General features: G+C 37.6%; 1 protein-coding gene across 2 annotated transcripts in view; it reads left to right on the forward strand.

Moving 5' to 3' along the window:
• Positions 1 to 20,659, forward strand: part of PPIG (peptidylprolyl isomerase G) — a 60,380-nt gene that overhangs the window by 28,775 nt on the left and 10,946 nt on the right. For both annotated transcript variants that reach the window (XM_007965281.3, XM_007965282.3), the window contains exons 8-11: positions 2,954 to 2,983; positions 3,074 to 3,213; positions 19,289 to 19,502; positions 20,269 to 20,436. In XM_007965281.3, the coding sequence (XP_007963472.1) occupies positions 2,954 to 2,983; positions 3,074 to 3,213; positions 19,289 to 19,502; positions 20,269 to 20,436 (552 nt within the window). The remainder of the gene's footprint in view (positions 1 to 2,953; positions 2,984 to 3,073; positions 3,214 to 19,288; positions 19,503 to 20,268; positions 20,437 to 20,659) is intronic.

A 20,659-nucleotide genomic window follows, 5' to 3' on the forward strand; every position in this document is an offset into this window, starting at 1 on the left:
GTGTGAGCCACTGGGCGAGTCATGTGTATTAACAGTGTTGTACAACCATCACCACTATTTCCAGAATTGTTTCATTGTTGCAGAGACTCTGTACCATTTCCCCTTTCCCCCCATCCCTAGTAACTTCTATGAATTTGCCTGTTCGACTATTTTATTTAAGTGGAATCCCACAATTTTTATCCTTTTGTATCTGGCTTATTTCACTTAATGTTTCCAAGGTTTATTTATATTGTAGCATGTACCAGAACTCCATTTTTTTTTTGAGATGGAATCTTGCTCTGTTGCCCAGCCTAGAGTGCAGTGGTGCAATCTTGGCTCACTGCAAGCTCCACCTCCCGGGTTCACGCCATTCTTCTGCCTCAGCCTTCCGAGTAGCTGGGACTACAGGCGCCCACCACCACGCCTGGCTAATTTTTGTATTTTTAGTAGAGACGGGATTTCACCTTGTTAGCCAGGATGGTCTTGATCCCCTGACCTCATGATCCGCCCGCCTTGTCCTCCGAAAGTGCTGGGATTACAGGCGTGAGCCACTGCGCGTGGCCTGAACTCCATTTTTTTTTTTTTTATGGCTGAGTAATACTCCACTATATGTATATACCATATTTCTTTTTTTTTTTTTTTTTTTTTTTTGAGACGGAGTCTCGGTCTGCCGCCCAGGCTGGAGTACAGTGGCCGGATCTCAGCTCACTGCAAGCTCCGCCTCCCGGGTTCCCGCCATTCTCCTGTCTCAGCCTCCCGAGTAGCTGGGACTACAGGCGCCCGCCGCCTCGCCCGGCTAGTTTTTTGTATTTTTAGTAGAGACGGGGTTTCACCGTGTTAGCCAGGATGGTCTCGATCTCCTGACCTCGTGATCCGCCCGTCTCGGCCTCCCAAAGTGCTGGGATTACAGGCTTGAGCCACCGCGCCCGGCCTATACCATATTTCTTGATTCATCTGTTAGTGGACATTTGACTTGTTTTCACATTTTGACTATTGTGAATACTGCTGCAGTGAGCATTGGCATTTGAGTTTCTTTTTTTAGTTCTTTTGAACATATACCTAGGAGTGAATTGGTGGGTTATATGGTCTTACTCCTTTTAGCTTTTTGAGAAACTTCCATACTGTTTTCCATAGTGGTTGCACCATTCTACATTCCAATTAGCAACGTACAGGAGTTTTTATTTTTCCACATCCTTGCCAGCACACTTATTTGCCACTCTGTGTGTATCTGTAAATTACCATGAAAGCACCACAAGCTGTAATTTTTTAATTTTGGGATTACAAATAAGTTTTAGTGAGCAGGCAGACTTGCAAATGAAGTTATCAGTGAAGTGGGGAACAACTATGTCTAAATGCAAGTCATATATATGCATTATGACTGTAACGTTATATGAATACACATAGTGTACACCTAGGTTTTTACATTTCTAGGTGATTTTAGTGAGTTGAAGTGAGTATAGTGTTACAGTGAGGAAACAATAGTAGGTCATTAATTTTATAGTTAGGTAAACCTAAAAATTCAGCTACAGGTTATAATTTTTTCAGTGGTATTGTACATGCTTTAATCAAAGATTAGCATAAATTATGCTCCTTTTTTCAAATTTCTGATAACTTTTTGATAAGGTTTTTTTAAAATAACAAATCTTATAAAATGCTAATCTTTAATTTTCATACCAGTGTTTTTAGTACATATTCGAGTAGCAGCCTTCTTACCTACATAGCTTTATGGTTGATGGTGGGGGGATGGGATTTTTAAAAAATAACTTCATGTGCCAAAAAATGCTTATTTTAATTTTTGTCCCAATTCTTAATCCAGATCTCTTGCAGGTAATTAAAGAACTTGTAAACACTCAGCTGGGCACAGTGACTCATACTTGTAATCCCAGCACTTTCAAAGGTCAAAGTGGGAGGATCGCTTGAACCCAGGTTTGAGACTAGCCTGGGCAACTTAGTGAGACCTGTCTCTACAAAAAATACAAAAATTAGCCAGGCATGCTGGCATGCACCTATAGTCCCAGCTACTCAGGATACTGAGGCAGGAGGATAGCTTGAGCCCAGAATGTTGAGGATGCAGTGAACCAAGGTTGTGCCAGTGCACTGCAACCTGGACAACAGCGTGAGGCCCTGTCTCTAAACCAAAAAAATAAAAACAAAAAAAAACTCGCCGGGCGCGGTGGCTCAAGCCTGTAATCCCAGCACTTTGGGAGGCCGAGACGGGCGGATCACGAGGTCAGGAGATCGAGACCATCCTGGCTAACACGGTGAAACCCCGTCTCTACTAAAAAATACAAAAAACTAGCCAGGTGAGGTGGCGGGCGCCTGTAGTCCCAGCTACTCGGGAGGCTGAGGCAGGAGAATGGTGTAAACCCAGGAGGCGGAGCTTGCAGTGAGCTGAGATCTGGCCACTGCACTCCAGCCTGGGTGACAGAGCAAGACTCCGTCTCAAGAAAAAAAAAAAAAGAAAAAAACTTATGAACACGATATGAACCATTTCTGTTCCCAAGTCCAACAGTATATTTCTGAGGACCATGAGAATATAGTCTGTGCTTAACTGTTTAAAATGTTAAGGTTGAAAAGCATTATGTTATACACTGGTGGAATTGTTTCATAAATTTTGATATGTCTGCATAGTAGAACATTATACAATTATGACTATTCAGTAAGAACTCAAGTGTAAGAAATATGAATTGATAGAAATAACACTGAAATGTCTATTTTAGTTACATAAAAATTTTCAGCAGTAAATAGGTATTGCTTTTATAATTAGAACAAGTTTGGTAAATACATTATGTGGAAAGCATTTTGCCTTCTGTTCTCCTTAAGATTGAGGTAATATGATTATATTAAGATAGCAGTTGATGTCTTTGTTTTCAACTTTGTTTCCAATACAGTTATTTTCTTTTTCTTTTTAGAGATGCTAACTTTGTTTTTCTCTGACTTTGTTTTTATTCTTCTATCTGATGAATTCCAAAAGAACAACGAAACCAACTCCTCATTTAGATGGGTAAAGATTATTTTATTTATTTTACAACCTGTTTTAAATTAACCTTGAAATAAGAAGCTTTTATTTAATAATTTTTACTTGACACTTTAGGCATCATGTTGTTTTTGGACAAGTAATCTCTGGCCAAGAAGTTGTAAGAGAGATTGAAAACCAGAAAACAGATGCAGCTAGCAAACCGTTTGCGGAGGTACGGATACTCAGTTGTGGAGAGCTGATTCCCAAATCTAAAGGTAAAATGAAGTACATATTTCTAAGAATACTTACACATACAAAATAAGCAGAGAAACTCTAAATAGTTGGCATGAAATTCATACTCAAGCTGATATAAAAATGAGGTTTTTGTTTTAAAATGTATTTCTGTGCTTTTATTTTTTACTTTTTTAAGTTTGACAAAAATTGTATATACTTACTGTGAACAATATGGTGTTTTGAAATATGTATACATTGTGGAATGGCTAAGTTGAGCTAATTAACATATATTGCCTCACATAATTACCCCTTTTTGTGGTGAGAACTCTTAACATCTTAGCGGGGGGTTTTTTTTTTTTGGAGACAGTCTCGCTCTGTCACCCAGGTTGGAATGCAGGGCATGATCTTGGCTCACTGCAACCTCCGCCTCCTGGATTCAAGCAATTCTCCTGCCTCAGCCTCCCAAGTAGCTGGGACTACAGGCGCCCGCCACCACACCCAGCTAACTTTTGTATTTTTAGTAGAGATGGGATTTCACCATATTGGCCAGGCTGGTCTCGAACTCCTGACCTTGTGATCCGCCTGCCTCAGCCTCCCAAAGTGCTGGGATTACAGGTGTGAGCCACTGCACCTGGCCAATGATTTTCAGGAATACAGTACCTTGTTATTAGCTGTAGTCATCATGTTATACAGTAGAATTCTTGAACTCATTCCTCTGAGCTAACTGAAATTTTATATCCTTTACCAGCATTTGTCCAACACATTCCCTTCTCTAATCCCATGGGAACCACTATTCTCTCTGCTTCTGTGACTTCAACATTTTTAGAATCCACATGTAAACGAGATCATATGGTATTCGTCCTTTTGTGCCTGGCTTATTTCATATAACATAACTTCCTCTGGGTTCATTCATGTTGCTCCAGATGACAGGCTGAATAGTATTCCATTGTGTATATAAACCACATTAAAAAAAAAATCCGTTCCTCTATTGGTGGAAACAGGTTGATTCCGTATCTTAGCTATTGTGAATAATGCAGCAGTGAACATGAGAGTGCAGATATCTCTTCAACACACTGATTTCATTTCCTTTGGATATATATCCAGTAGTGGGATTTCTGGATCATGTGCAAGTTCTATTTTTAATTTTTTTTCTTTATTATTATACTTTAAGTTCTGGGATACATGTGCAGAACATACCGGTTTATTACATAGGTATTCATGTGGCATGGTGGTTTGCTGAACCCATCAGCCCGTCATCTACATTAGGTATTTCTCCTAATGCTATCCCTCCCCTAGACCCCCCACCCCCGGACATGCCCTAGTGTGTGATGTTCCTCTCCCTGTGTACATGTGTTCTCATTGTTCAACTTCCACTTTTGAGTGAGAACGTGCAGTGTTTGGTTTTCTGTTCCCGTGTTAGTTTGCTGAGAATGTTAGTTTCCAGCTTCATCCATGTCCCTGAAAAGGACATGAAGTCATCCTTTTTAATGGCTGCATAGTATTCCATGGTGTATATGTGCCACATTTTCCTTATCCTGTCTATCATTGATGGGCATTTGGGTCTGTTACAAGTCTTTGCTATTTTGAATAATGCTGCAGTAAACATATGTGTGCATGTGTCTTTATAGAAGAATGATTTATAATCTTTTGGGTATATACCCAGTAATGGGATTGCTGTGCCAAATGGTATTCCTGGTTCTAGATCCTTGAGGAATTGCCACACTGTCTTCCACAATGGTTGAACTAATTTATGCTCCCACGAACAGTGTAATGGTGTTCCTGTTTCTCCACATCCTCTCCAACATCTGTTGTTTCCTGACTGTTTAATGATCACCGTTCTAACTGGCATGAGATGGTATCTCATTGTGGTTTTGATTTGCTTTTCTCTAATGACCAGTGATGAGATTAGCTTTTTTTTTCCTGTTTGTTGGCCACATAAATGTCTTCTTTTGAGAAGTGTCTATTGATATCCTTCACCTACTTTTTGATGGCATTATTTGTTTTTTTCTTGTAAGTTTGTTTAAGTTCTTTGTAGATTCTGGATATTAGCCCTTTGTCAGATGGATAGATAGCAAAAATGTTCTCCCGTTCTATAGGTTGCCTGTTCACTCTGATGATAGCTTCTTTTGCTGTGCAGAAGCTCTTTAGTTTAATTAGATACCATTTGTCAATTTTGGCTTTTGTTGCCATTGTTTTTGGTGTTTTAGTCATGAAATCTTTGCCCATGCGTGTATCCTGAATGGTATTGCCTAGGTTTTCTTCTAGGGTTTTTATGATTTTAGGTCTTATGTTTAAGTCTTTAATCTATCTCTTGAGTTAATTTTTGTATAAGGTGTAAGGAAGGGGTCCAGTTTTAGTTTTTTGCATATGGCTGGCCAGTTTTCCCAACACTGTTTACTAAATAGGAAATCCTTTTCCCATTGCTTGTTTTTGTCAGGTTTGTCAAAAATCAGATGGTTGTAGATGTGTGGTGTTATTTCGGAGGCCTCTGTTCTGTTTCATTGATTTATATATCCATTTTGGTAGCAGTACCATGCTGTTTTGGTTACTGTAGCCTTGCAGTATAGTTTGAAGTCAGGTAGCATGATGCCTCCAGCTTTGTTCTTTTTCCTTAGGATTGTCTTGGCTATACAGGCTCTTTTTTGGTTCCATGAAATTTAAAGCAGTTTTTTTCTGATTCTATGAAGAAAGTCAATTGTAGCTTGATGGAGATAGCATTGAATCTATAAATTACTTTGGGCAGTATGGCCATTTTCACGATATTGATTCTTACTATCCATAAGCATGAAATATTTTTCCATTTGTGTCCTCTCTTATTTCCTTGAGCAGTGGTTTGTAGTTCTTGAAGAGGTCCTTCACATTCCGCGTAAGTTGTGTTCCTTGGTATTTTACTCTCTTTGTAGCAATTGTGAATGGGAGTTCACTCATGATTTGGCTCTCTGTTTGTGTGTTATTGGTGTATAGGAATGCTTATAATTTTTGCACATTGATTTTATATCCTGAGACTTTGCTGAAGTTGGTTATCAGCTTAAGGAGATTTTGGGCTGAGACGATGGGGTTTTCTAAATATACGATTATGTAATCTGCAAACAGACAGTTTGACTTCCTCTCTTCCTATTTGAATACACTTTATTTCCTTCTCTTGCCTGATTATCCTGGCCAGAACTTTCAATATTACGTTGAATAGGAGTGGTGAGAGAGGGCATCCTTGTCTTGTGCCAGTTTTCAAAGGAAATGCTTCCAGCTTTTGTCCATTCAGTAGGATATTAGCTGTGGGTTTGTCATAAGTAGCTCTTATTATTTTGAGATATGTTTCATCAATACCTAGTTTATTGACAGTTTTTAGCATGAAGGGCTGTTGAATTTTATTGAAGGCCTTTTCTGCATCTATTGAGATAATCATGTGGTTTTAGTCATTGGTTCTGTTTATGTGATGGATTACGTTTATTGATTTATGTATGTTGAACCATTCTTGCATCCCAGCGGTGAAGCTGACTTGATCGTGGTGGATAAGCTTTCTGATGTGCTGCTGGATTCGGTTTGCCAGTATTTTATTGAGGATTTTCCCATCGATGTTCATAAGGGATATTGGCCTGAAATTTTCTTTTTTTCTTGTGTCTCTGCCAGGCTTTGGTATCAGGATGATGCTGGCCTCATAAAATGAGTTAGGGAGGAGTCCCCCTTTTGGAATAGTTTCAGAAGGAATGGTACCAGCCCCTCTTTGTACCTCTGGTAGAATTCGGCTGTGAATCCATCTGGTGCTGGGCTTTTTTTGGTTGGTAAGCTATTAATTACTGCCTCAATTTCAGAACTTGTTATTGGTCTATTCAGGGATTCGACTTCTTGCTGGTTTAGTCTTAGAAGGGTGTATATGTCTAGGAATTTATCCATTTCTTCTAGATTTTCTAGTGTATTTGTGTAGAGGTGTTTATAGTATTCTCTGATGGTAGTTTGTATTTCTGTGGGATCAGTGGTGACCTCCCTTTTATCATTTTTTATTGTGTCTATTTGATTTTTCTCTCTTTTCCTCTTAGTCTGGCTAGCAGACATCTAGCCAGAATCTATTTTGTTAATCTTTTCAAAAAACTGGCTCCTAGATTCATTGATTTTTTTTTTTTTTAAGGGTTTTTTGTTTTTCTGTTTCCTTCAGTTCTGCTCTGATCTTAGATATTTCTCATCTCATGCTAGCTTTTGAATTTGTTTCTCTAGTTCTTTTAATTCTGATAGGATATCCATTTTAGATCTTTCCTGCTTTCTCTTGTGGGCATTTAGTGCTGTAAATTTGCTTCTAAACACTGCTTTAGCTGTGTCCCAGAGATTCTGGTACATTGTCTTTGTTCTCATTGGTTTCAAAGAACTTACTTATTTCTGCCTTAATTTCATTATTTACCCAGTAGTCATTCAGGAGCAGGTTGTTCAGTTTCCATGTAATTGTGCGGTTTTGAGTGAGTTTCTTAATCTTGAGGTCCAATTTGATTGCACTGTGGTCTGAGAGACTGACTGTTATGATTTCCATTCTTTTGCATTTGCTGAGGAGTGTTTTACTTCCAATTATGTGGTCAGTTTTAGAATGAGTGTGACGTGGTGCTGAGAAGAATGTATATTCTGTTGATTTGGGGTGGAGAGTTCTGTAGATGTCTGTTAGGTTCACTTGGCAGAGCTAGTTGAAGTCCTGAATATCCTTGTTAATTTTCTGTCTCGTTGATCTGTCTAATATTGACAGTGGGGTGCTAAAGTTTCCCACTGTTATTGTGTGGGAGTCTCAGTCTCTTTGTAGGTCTCTGAGAGCTTGCTTTATGAATCTGGGTGCTCCTGTATTGGTGCATATGTATTTAGGATAGTTAGCTGTTCTTACTGCATTGATCCCTTTACCATTATGTAATGCCCTCTTTCTATTTCTGATTTCTTGAGGAGCCTTCATTCGGTTTTCTAATAATGGCTATACTGATTTACATTCCCACCAACAGTTTACAAGAGTGTTCTTTTCTTCATGTCCTCTCCCTTGTTTTTGTTCTTTTTTTTTTTTTTTTTCCATAATAGCCATTGTAACAGGTATGAGGTGCCATCTCGTTGTAGTTTTAATTTGCATTGCTTTGATGTTCGGTGACATTGAGCATTTTTGCCATATACTTGTTGGCCATTTGTATGTCTTCCTTTGAGAAATGTCTCTTCAGGTTCTTTGCCCGTTTTTAAATCAGGTTGTTTTCTTGCTGATGAGTTGTTTGCATTCCTTATGTATTTTGGATATTAACCCATTGTCAGATGTATGGTTTGCAAATATTTTCTTCCATTCCGGAGGTTGCGTCTTCACTCTGTTGATTGTTTCTTTGGCTGTGTGGAACCCTATTAGTTTGATGCAATCCCATTTGTCTATTTTTGCTTTTTGTTGCCTGTGGTTTTGGGGTCATATCCAGAAAAATCATTGCTCAAACCAATGTCATGGAGCTTTTTCTGTGTGTTTTCTTTTAGTGGTTTTGCAGTTGCATGTCTTATGTTTAAGTCATTAAACCATTTTTAGTTGATTTTTATATGCATTATAAGGGTCTGATTTTGTTTTTTTACATGTGGATATCTAGTTGTTCCAGCACCGTTTATTGAAGAGCCTGTCTTTTCCCCATTGTGTGTTCTTGGAAATTTTGTGTTTTTAACTGTGTTTTATCATACTTCTCACTTTGTTTGTTTACCATGAAGTCAGTTAAGTTTTTCTGATTATTAATTGGCAATAATTTGCCCTTTTGCTTCCACTCAGTTTTTTGTTCTGTTTGTTTGTTTTTTTAACTGTAGTTGTCTGAATAACCTAGTAAGTAAATACTCTAGAGGAAGAGACTCTGGGGCTAGATGGCAATCGAAGAGAGGAAGATAGATTGAGAAACTTTAAGGAAATAAATTATTTTTTCTTTAAGCGCTACTTAGATTCAGAAGCATCCTACATGTTTGAGAAACTTCTTTTATTTAGACCAGACCATTTGATGCTAACAAGACTAATTTGATATATTGTCTGAAATGGTAAGAACTTCAAATATTTTAAGTCTTTATATTTGAAATAGTGGCTGATACTATTTTATTACAGATGATGGGCTTGACTTTCTAAAAATAATGGAGTGAGATTACCTTCAAACCTGTATATAAAGCAATAAAACCTTAAACTAACACTATTCTGACTAATCTAGGGAATAATAATATCAGTAATTAGTTTCTTAGAGTTAGCACATGTGAGAGTCATCTATAATGCTTTCTGATTCTCACAGTAACTCTGTAGTATTATATATCCCTATTTTACAGACCAAGATAATCAAGAAGATTAAGTTCTTTGCTGTGTCAGGAAAAGAGACCTCAAACCCAAGTTTGAGAATTAGAGCTTTTTCTGTTATATGTTACTGACTCATTAAAGTTTAAATGTCTTTAAAATTTCTTAAGAATTACCCTAAGTAGATCATTCTCATCTCACCTTTTAGGTATACTGATTTCCTCTATAATATTTAGAAATAGGTACATTTTGTTTTGTTTTAATTTTAAAACATCCGAGATGGGCATAGAGAAGGCAAAATGATTATTTAAATAAAATTTTTTTTGTCTGTATTCCATTTTTGAGTCTGCTAATTTTATTTTCTTCCATGTGATGTCAAATAAATATTTGCAGGTAAATTATTGCAATAAATTATTGCAGGTGTATGCTTCAGCTCATGGGATTTCTTGATGTACATGAGACCGATTATCCTTATTTACAAACAACAGGTGTAATGTATGCCTTTTTTCTTGAAGATTCAGTAAAAAACGAGATGTTGAGGGTCTTTGAGTAATATGCTACAAATGCAATTATTTACATTTAAAAAGTACTAAAAAAAAAATGTGTAATGATATTTGTTACTTCTAAACCCTGAACCTACTGATGTTTAAACTTTAGAGTGTTTTTAGTACAGTAGGAATATTTTAGCTTAAGGCATTATTCTTCCCAAGTCATCTAGAAAATCTTCATCATTTATTCTCTACTTGACAACTAATTAAAAAAAAAAAAAAACTTTAGTCTTTAAGGACGGTTGTGTTAGGATCTGTTGCCTCCTTATAAAAGTTAAGTGGCCAGGCACAGTGGCCGACACCTGTAATCCCAGCACTTTGTGAAACTGAAGCAGGAGGATCGCTTGAGCCCATGAGTTTCAGACCAGCCTGGGCAACATTGTGAGACTCTTCTCTACCCAAAAAAAAAAAAAAAAAAAAAATTTTTTTTAATTAACTGTCTGTAGTCCCTGCTATTTGGTAGGCTGAGGCAGGAGGATCACTTGAGCCCAGGAGTTCGAGGCTGCAGCCTGGGTGATAGAACAAGGCCCCGGCTCTAAAAAATATATAAATAAATAAAGTTAAGGATGCTGTGTGGTTTATATATTCAGAAAGAGATTGAGGTAGCAGAGTTTTTGGCCAGCTGCTGGCTCACGCCTGTAATCCCAGCAACTTGGGAGACCGAGGTAGATGGATCACTTGAGGTCAGGAGGTTGAAACCAGCCTGGCCAACATGGTGAAACCCTGTCTCTACTAAAAATACAAAAAAAAGTTTGCATTTTAAACCATGAACAGTAATCATAGACTCTCTAATAAATTTGTTGTAAAGATGCTTTTGGTACCAAAAGGGCAGGACATGAATATTTACCTAAAGGAGGAAGTAAATGAATGTAGCTCTTTATATATTACTTACATCTTTATAATGTGTTGTCATCTGAAGAAATAAATAATAGTTTTGCCTATGCCATTGGGGCCAGGAAGTTATGCTGAAAGTTGATGTTAACATCCAACTGTATGTCCCTCAAACTTATCTTGCCCTTATCAGTTTCAGCAATCTGAGATTGGCCCTTTATTAATATGTATCTTCCCAGGAGTTTCTAAAAGGTCAGATTTGTTTTGAGCCAGGCCTCCAATGCCTGCTCTGTTCTGGATCATACTATGAAGAGAGGAAAAGATCGTTAGTTTGAAAACACACACTTGGACCCCTGTTATTCCATAATCCTTCAGTTACCATTCAGAACATTGTTCAGGGTAGATTTTATCATGCATCTTATATAATCTTAAGCAGAGCTATATCTTACATCCACTTTGTAAGTTTGATGGCCTCCTTAAAATAACTGGGAACAGTCAAAACGCATTGTAACACTGTGGTATTTATCATCATTATATTTAAAAACTTGTATGAGAGATTTACAGCTCTTTTTTTTTTAACTTCCTGAAAGAAAACAAAGACTTCTGAAGAAATCTGACTGTCTTGGTCCATCTGTATATGGTCTTTGTGAGTCTGGGCAATCAGTCTTCCTGGGCCTTTCTCTCTTTGCAATTTTAAGATTGGAGATCCTTCTTTTTGTGACTATTTGAGGTTGCCAGAGAAAATTCGAAATCAGGGAGAAAAACCTTCCAGCAGATGCAGAGATGGAACACTGGAAGCTAATAAAAGCTGCATCCTCTGTAGAGGCTCAGCAAAGGGCTGTCAAAAGTCAGAGTGGAGGGTAGAGCACAGACGTACCTAGATTAAGGTATTTCCTGGTTTTTCAGGAGCTGACATGACCTGAGATCATGCTCTGCTCTTCAGAGTTCACTGCAGTTGTTAACCCATTTATGCTGGAGGTTGCAAGTTTTTTGTGTGAAAAATTGGATCTTGGCAGTGACCTTGAGAAGTAGGATATACATAACTCCCACAAGCTTAGCGTACCAATAATGGAACTAAGAGATGAGAGGATTGCTATGTTACATAGTACACAGAAACACAAGAACAGAGTTGTGGCAACATGGCGGTAAGTAGTTGTATGAGAAGAAATGGCAGGAGACAGATTGCTTGGCAATACAGAATGAATAGCACAATAGAGGAAGCAGCTGGTGAATCTTGTACTCAGGAGACAAGTGAAGAACACCACTAGAGATTCATTTTTATGGTGACAGAGTCCCATTTCAGTGTCCTTATTCTAAAAGTAATTTTGGCACTTTTATTGGAAAATAGTGGGATGTTAAACTTAGAAGCAGTTTAGGAGATGAGACCCATAATGTGAAATGAAATTGTCTAAAGACCATTTTAGGAATACTTCTGTTCTTTATTTCAAATCTTATTTTGATGGTGATTTCAGAATTCGCTTCATTTTCAAGATTTCAAGTGAAATTTATTGGTGTAAATCTGTAGGTCTCAAATAAAAACCAAAGCAGCATTTTCTTACATTAGGTTTTTACAAATAAAATACTCTGGAGTTATTTCTGGTTTGGTTTTGATTTTTTTTTTTTTTTTTTTTTTTTTTTTTGAGACAGAGTCTTGCTCTGTCGCCCAGCCTGGGGTGCAGTGGCCGGATCTCAGCTCACTGCAAGCTCCGCCTCCCGAGTTTACACCATTCTCCTGCCTCAGCCTCCCAAGTAGCTGGGACCACAGGCCCCACCACCACGCCCGGCTAGTTTTTTTGTATTTTTTAGTAGAGACGGGGTTTCACCGTGTAAGCCAGGATGATCTCGATCTCCTGACCTCGTGATCCGCCCGTCTCGGCCTCCCGAAGTGCTGGGATTACAGGCTTGAGCCACCGCGCCCGGCCGATTTTTTTTTTTTTTTTTTTTTTGAGACAGTGTCTTGCTCTGTTGCCAGGCTGGAGTGCAGTGGTGCAGTCATAGTTCACTGCAACCTCAAACTCCTGGGTTCAGGCAATCCTCCCACCTCAGCCTTCGAAATAGCTGGGACTACAGGTGTGCATTGCCATAGCTGGCTAATTTTGGTATTTTTGGTGGAGACAGGGTCTCGCTGTGTTGCCCAGGCAGGTCTCAAATTCCTGGTTCAAGCCATCCTTCTAACTTGACCTCCCCGAAGTGCTGGGATTACAGGTGTGAGCTATGGAGTTTGGTTTTTAACCTTAATATTATACTAGTAAGTTCAGTGACTAATTGATAGGGTTACATCACACCATACCCCCAAGTAAAGGTTAGTGAAGATGTTTGGGAAATCATTCTACCTAATAATAAGCAAACTGTGTAATCTTTAAACTAATTAACCAGAAATGGCCCGAGTTGAGTGTGTTATTAATAACTCTCTGTAATTCCTTTTCATCCATTATGATTCTTTTTTTTTTTTTTTTTTTTTTTTTTTTTGAGACGAAGTCTTGCTCTCTTGCCCAGGGTGGAGTGCAGTGGCCGGATCTCAGCTCACTGCAAGCTCCGCCTCCTGGGTTTACGCCATTCTCCTGCCTCAGCCTCCTGAGTAGCTGGGACTACAGGCGCCCGCCACTACGCCCAGCTAGTTTTTTGTATTTTTAGTAGAGACGGGGTTTCACCGTGTTAGCCAGGATGGTCTCGATCTCCTGACCTCGTGATCCGCCCGTCTTGGCCTCCCAAAGTGCTGGGATTACAGGCTTGAGCCACCGCGCCCAGCCATCCATTATGATTCTTAACTTGCATTGTGGTTTTTGCTTTTAGTACTATTTCATTTTACCTTAAGGATACTTACATGCTTGTAATAGAAATGCTGAAATCAATTTTGTGTAAGTAGTTAAGCAAGAAGTGGGTTTTTTTGTTTTGTTTTGTTTTTTGTTTTTGTTTTTTTTGAGACAGAGTCTCACTCTGTCGCCCAGGCTGTAGTGCAGTGGCGAGATCTCGGCTCACTGCAAGCTCCGCCTCCCTGGTTCACACCATTCTCCTGCCTCAGCCTCCCGAGTAGCTAGGACTAGAGGTGCCCGCCACCATGCCCGGCTAATTTCTTTTTGTATTTTTAGTAGAGATGGGGTTTCCCCATATTAGCCAGGATGGTCTCCATCTTCTGACCTTATGATCTGCCCGCCTCGGCCTCCCAAAGTGCTGGGATTACAGGCTTGAGCCACCGCGCCCAGCCGGAAGTAGGTTTTTTTGAAGAGTCAGCTGAAAACAGCCGTTGCCATATTTGGAATTTAAATTTTTAATTTGAAAATATTATAATTGAGACATTATTGTATATACTTATGGTATACAGCGTGATGTTATGATACATGTATACAATGCAGAATGATTAAATCAAGCTATTTAACATAGCCGTCACCTCAAGTAATGTTTTTGTGGTCAGAAATTTGAAATTTACTATCTCAGGAATTTTGAAATGTACAATACGTTGTTATTAACTGTTCTCACCATGCTATGAAAGTAGATCTCACCAAATTTATTCTTCTGTCTTAACTGAAACTTTGTACCCTAATTTTAAAAATTTAATACATTTATTTGGTTCAAAATTTAGAGAGTGTAAAAGGATAATCAGTGAAAATCTCTTTCAGTGAGTTTCCATTCTCACATTTTGTACCTTATTCCGTGTGTGTGAATGTTGATCATGTAGAATGAATTTCCTAGAAATGGAATTGCCAGTTTACAGAGGTCATGCATTTGTAATTTGGTAGACGCTGCTACCAGAATATAAGAGGATAAGTTGCCCTAAACCCTGTATAAAACTACTTATTATTGTAAACTCTTTCACCTTTGCCAGCCTAATGAATTTTTTTTAAACAAATGCTAGTTTCAGTTAGCATTTCTCTGAGGAATGTGATGTTCGGGTCTCCTTAAGAGCTATTTATGTTTCTTTTTATCTGAACTGATTGTTGATTCCTTTACCCCCTATTATTTACCATTCTTTTGTTCTTCCTTTCTGAAGTTCAAGTCGCCTCCTGCTATTTCCTTTCTCTTTGAAGAACTTCTTTAACCAATTTTTTTTTTTTTTTTTTTTAAGGTTAGGTCTACTGGTGACAAATTACTCTAGTTTTCTGAAAATGTCTTTATTTCTTCAGGGTTTAGGAATGGTTTCAGAATGAAACTCTTCCACCTCAGATCATCAGGCATTAGTGTTTCATAAGGAGTGCTCAGCCTAGATCCCTCGCATGCACAGTTCACAATAGGGTTTGTGCTCCTTTAAGAATCTAATGCCGTCGCTGATCTGACAGGAGCTGGAGCTCCAGTGGTAAGGCTTGCTTGCCAGCCACTCACCTTCTGCTATGTGACCTGGTTCCTAACATGTGACGGATCAGTACCAGGGACCATGGCTCTTCATCTCCATGTACTGACTTTACGTTGACTGTGTATATCAATAATTCTATTCAGTTAAATAATACTTGTGACTTTGAGAAGGATACAGTTTCAATCATATTCTCAATATGCCTTAATCATATTTTAAAATATAGTTTAGCACACACGTTGAAACAAGCCACAGTCTTACAGAATCAATATTGATATTGTGATGTCTCCCAATTTTTTGCCTTTTTATCCTTCTGTCCTTTAATGCCATCTCTTTCTCAATTATTTTCTCTCATTTTTTTTCTGAGCAGACTTACACGAAAAGGAACGTAAATTAAATTTGCCAAATATCAAAAGAGAGGAACTTTTTATTTATTTATTTATTTTTGAAACGGAATCTCAGTCTGTCTCCCAGGCTGGAGTGCAGTGACGCAATCTCAGCTCACTGCAACCTCTGCCTCCCGGTTCAAGAGATTCTCTGCCTCAGTCTCCCGAGTAGCTGGGATTACAGGTACCCTCTACCACACTCAGCTAATTTTTGTATTTTTAGTAGAGATGGGTTTCTCCATGTTGGTTAGGCTGGTTTCGAACTCCTGACCTCAACCTGTCCACCAGCCTTGGCCTCCCAAAGTGTTGGGATTACAGGCATGAGCCACTACACCTGTACTTTTCATTTTATCATGTTATCTTGCTTCACTAAAATGTTCTCTTCAAAAGCGATGTGTAAATTAAATCATTGTTTATGAAATGTATTTAATATACTTGGTAAGTGGGCTTGCTGTTGTGTGGTATGGTTTTTTGTTGTTTTGGAGACAGGTTCTCACTCTGTTCCCCAAGCTAGAATGTAGTGGTGCAATCATGGCTCACTGCAGCCTCGACCTCAAGTAATTCTCCCTCCTCGGCCTCCCAAAGTGCTGGCATTACAGGTGTGAGACACCATACCCCCGGCGACCTCCCAGGGTCAAGTGATTCTCCCCCCTCAGCCTCCCAAAGTGCTAGGACTACAGGCGTGAGAAGCCATGCCCCTAGCCAATGGGGTTGCTTTTTTTTTGTTTTTTTGTTTTTTAATTTCAAATACTAAATGGGCTTGCTTTTAAAGTATATCAACTGTGATGTATTTCTCATAGGAAAGAATCTCAATGCAAAATAAATAGAAATCAGAGCTGGTAATTAAAGATTTGTTAATTGTGGGGTAAAGAGTTACCATATTTTAACAAGTATATTTTATGTTTAAGTGTAGTATTTTTTTGCTTGCACAATTTTATGTTTTTATTTCATTATGAATTTCTTTGTTAGATTTCCTAAAAATTTGTTCCCCCCCCCCCCCCCGCATATCCCTCAGGTTTATTAGTTTAGCGTATGTAAGTAGATTTTTCAGATTATATGTTTTTACATACCCACTCTGTCTTACTAGCAGCATTGGTATTGGATTCAGGTTAACAGTTGGGCTCATGAGACAAAATTAGCTTCCCCAGGCACTAAGGCTACTTACCCTTAAGAAAGGATATAGGACAGGAAACGGCATGGCTGGTACATCAACAGCATAGAGGAGCTCTCATGATTTCCAGGCACAGCTTGCATATATCCCAAACATCTCACACTTGATAATGTACATGTTCCTTAGAAACACAGCTGGGTAAGGAAGGATTACCTTAGTTCAGTGAAGCCATTACATCTACAGTCTGTTCAGATTTTATACCTTTTTCCCTTTCTCCAGTGCAGCAACATCTCATCAGTACTGGAAAAGCAATCTGGACAGTGAACCAGAAGTCCTTGAAGTTATAAGTAACTTCAGCCAGATTTTCATGTGTCTTGGGTTTAGTATATTCCTATAAATTATCAGTTACAAATTTCAAGGATGATTCAGGCATAGCAGCACACGTGCCTGTAGTCTTAGCTACTCAGGAGGCTGAGGGAAGGAGGATTACTTGAGCCCAGGAGTTTGAGGCCAGCCTGTGCAACACAGCAAGACTGCATCTTCATAAATATATAAGTAAACAAGGCTAGGCATGGTAGCTCACACTTGTAATCCCAACACTTACAGAGGTTGAGGCAGGAGGATCCCTTGAGCACAGGAGTTTGAGACTAGCCTAGGCAACATAGGGAGAACTTGTCTCTACAAAAATAAAAGTAAAAAAATTAGCAGGGCATGGTGGCATACACCAGTGTTCCCAGTTACTCAGGAAGCTGAGACAGAAGTATCACTTGAGCCCGGGAGGTCAAGACTGTAGTAAGCTAAGATCTTCACTCTAACCTGGGCAACAGAGCAAGACCCTGTCTCCAAAAAAAAAAAAGGATAAATTTGCCAAATATCAAATCTTCAGATGTTCCTGAGGGTAAGGTGAGGCTAAAGGAAAGGTCACAAATCAGCTGTGAACCCTTTCAACTAAGGTTCTGTAACCAAACAGCCAACAGATAATCCAAAGATATATTTTCTTTGTTCTCCTTGACTTTTTATTATGGAAAATATTAACTTATACACAAGTGAATAAAATAGTATAACAAACACTTGTTCTTTACCTAGCTTTGGGAGTTTATTTATGGCCAAACTTGTTTTACCCATCACTAGCCACTTTTCCCTTTCCTATTACTTTGAAACAAATTCCAGGCATAATATTTTATCAATAAATGTTATTTCTAAAAGATGATTCTTAAAAACAATACCATAATGGTACATACATACACATTCCTAAATATAAAATATCCTGACAGTGTTCAGATTGTAACTGTTTCATTAATGTTAATTAATTTTTTGTTGTGTGAATCAATCCAAATAAAGTTCAGACATTGAAATTGGTCTTGTAAGTTGTGTTTTGTTTTTTAATAAATTCTCTTGCCATCTTGTTTTATGTTTCCTTGAAATGTATTTATCAAAAAAGGTAGATCATTTGTCATGCAGCGTTTTCTATAATTGAACACACTGGATTTTACTAATTGAATACTTATTTTACTAATTGAATACTTACTATGTTATGTAATGTTGATCAGATGCAGTTGTGACTTGAAAAAATTCCTTTTAATGAAAACAGGAGTCACACAGGACAAGTTGTCTCAGTGTTCTGCAGTAGCCATGGGTTATCAATGCCTCACAAGAAGTTGTAAAACAATGATTTTTTTTTGTTTGTTTTTGTTTTTTGAGACAGAGTCTCACTCAATTTCTTTTTCAATTATGCCTGGAATGCTTCTGACAAAGAGCTATTTCCCTTCATCTATTTCATTAGCAAGTGGTGCAGTTTGTAGCAGAAAGGCCAGATAAATGCTTTATACTTTATGAGTATCACTATGAACTAATGGATTTCTATTATAATCTGATATATTTCAATTTATTGTAGTTCTCATCTATATATCAATATTGTCCCATCTTTGGCCCTGGTTAGCCTCTTCAAATCCAACATGATTTGAATGAGTATATCTTTAGATAGGTCAAGCTCCTCCTAGTTTGTAGTATCTTCTTCTAATTCTTGTTGTATTACACCTTCTAGCTTTACTTACTTATGTTAATTGAATGATCCTTTAAACTCTGAGTTTATTTACCCTTTTTAAAGTTACTGCTTCCTTAACTGAAATAAAATTTCAATTTAAAATGACTTTTTGTAGAGTCCCCAAAACATTCTGTTCATTATGGGCAATTGACTTCCCTCTGTTATCAGTCTCCTCTTGAGCTAAATTTCTTAATTATTAGAAGACTGCTTGGGCATTGAAATATAAGCCCATGCCGGTGAAATCAATTTCGTACCTCTCCATGTTTCTGTAAAGCAGTTTTTCTGTTATTTCCCCACACTAGTTCTGCCAATCTTGATAATAAGAGGGGAAGTGGAAAACTACAAGATTAGAACGTGGGACTCTTCATTGTTATTCTGTGCTTTTAGAAAACTTTCTTATTCAGATGTTTGTTAACATTAGTTTAGCATTTTAGACTCACCTATTTTTTAAAGTTCTTTGGATTAATAATACAACTTTGACCGATGAATTCTGGAGATCTGGACTCTAATCCTGAGTCTCGACTCCTTTCCTGTACTTTCCAGTTCACATAGCTGGATGATCTAAGTGCTAAATACTGGACTCAGAATCTGCAGAAAATTTAAATCTCCTTCCACAAAGTTCGTCTAAAAATTGTTGATCAAAACCTTTTTGTTTTTATTAAAGTTAAGAAAGAAGAAAAGAAAAGGCATAAATCATCATCATCTTCCTCCTCCTCATCTAGTGACTCAGATAGCTCAAGTGATTCTCAGTCCTCTTCTGATTCCTCTGATTCTGAAAGTGCTTCTGAAGAGAAATCAAAGAAAAGAAAAAAGAAACATAGGAAAAATTCCCGAAAACACAAGAAAGAAAAGAAGAAGCGAAAGAAAAGCAAGAAGAGGTCTTAATTTTACTTTTCTAATGCTAGCTTTGTATTCTGATTCCCTTTTTATAAATAAATCTGTTAGGATTTGGGGTCAATTATATGAAACTGTTAAAATAGTGAGAAATATAGCATGGAGCATAAGACTTTTGATATTCTATAGTCTGTAGATTAAATTTTGGGTACGTTCATTTTCTTTTGAAACAAAACCTATCAGTTCATTTTTTTGTGTACTCAATTAAATGATGGCTTTGGTGTTACAGATTTGTATGTTTTGTAGGAGGATTATGGGATTCATGAAAATTGCAGAAAAACCAATTGTTTTTCCTATTTTCAGTAGCTCTTATGATAGCATAAGGGTAGAAAGCAGATAATATCCGTGTATTTTACCTTCTTTTCCATTTTGTTTGAAATAATCAGTGTTTGTACTAAAACTTGTCTTCATCTGCCTGTTGCCTCAAATGCAATTAATTTCTTACCCATGTTTTAAAGTATTTTAAATTTATCAGAGCTCATTGCCCACATAGTTTCATATTTTTTATCCGTTTTGTAGGAAAATATTTTTTGAGAGTGTGATAATCGAAACATTTTGTTTTGTTTGTTTTTTGATTGGTTAGTTGGTTTGTCAGAGGAATAGAAGATTTTTCCCATGCGATCACATCTTTGGTAAGGACAGGATGTTTATATTATAGTGATATAAAGGAAAGAAATACCAACAATTGGATATTTGCGTAAGGACATAATAACCAACTGTAACTTGTTTTGTGTGTCTCTGTTTGTTAAGTGCATCTAGTGAGAGTGAAGCTGAAAATCTTGAAGCCCAACCCCAGTCTACTGTCCGTCCAGAAGAGATCCCTCCTATACCTGAAAATAGATTCCTAATGAGAAAAAGTCCTCCTAAAGCTGATGAGAAGGAAAGGAAAAACAGAGAGAGAGAGAGAGAAAGAGAGTGGTATGTGAATGTGTATATTTTGTCTTACATGGTTTACCATAGAACTTTTCTTCTTTTTAAAAAGTTTTTATTTATTTTAAACAAGATTTAATTGACCTTGTCCCAAGATTGAAATCTTTTTACTAAAATGTTCTGCAAAGTTCTTTTTTGCCAACCACATAATTAGAAAGGTAAATTGACTTAAATTACAAGTAGATTGTGAAGTAGTTACACATAATAAACA

Source organism: Chlorocebus sabaeus, chromosome 10 (genome assembly GCF_047675955.1).
Source record: "Chlorocebus sabaeus isolate Y175 chromosome 10, mChlSab1.0.hap1, whole genome shotgun sequence".
NCBI lineage: Eukaryota > Metazoa > Chordata > Mammalia > Primates > Cercopithecidae > Chlorocebus > Chlorocebus sabaeus.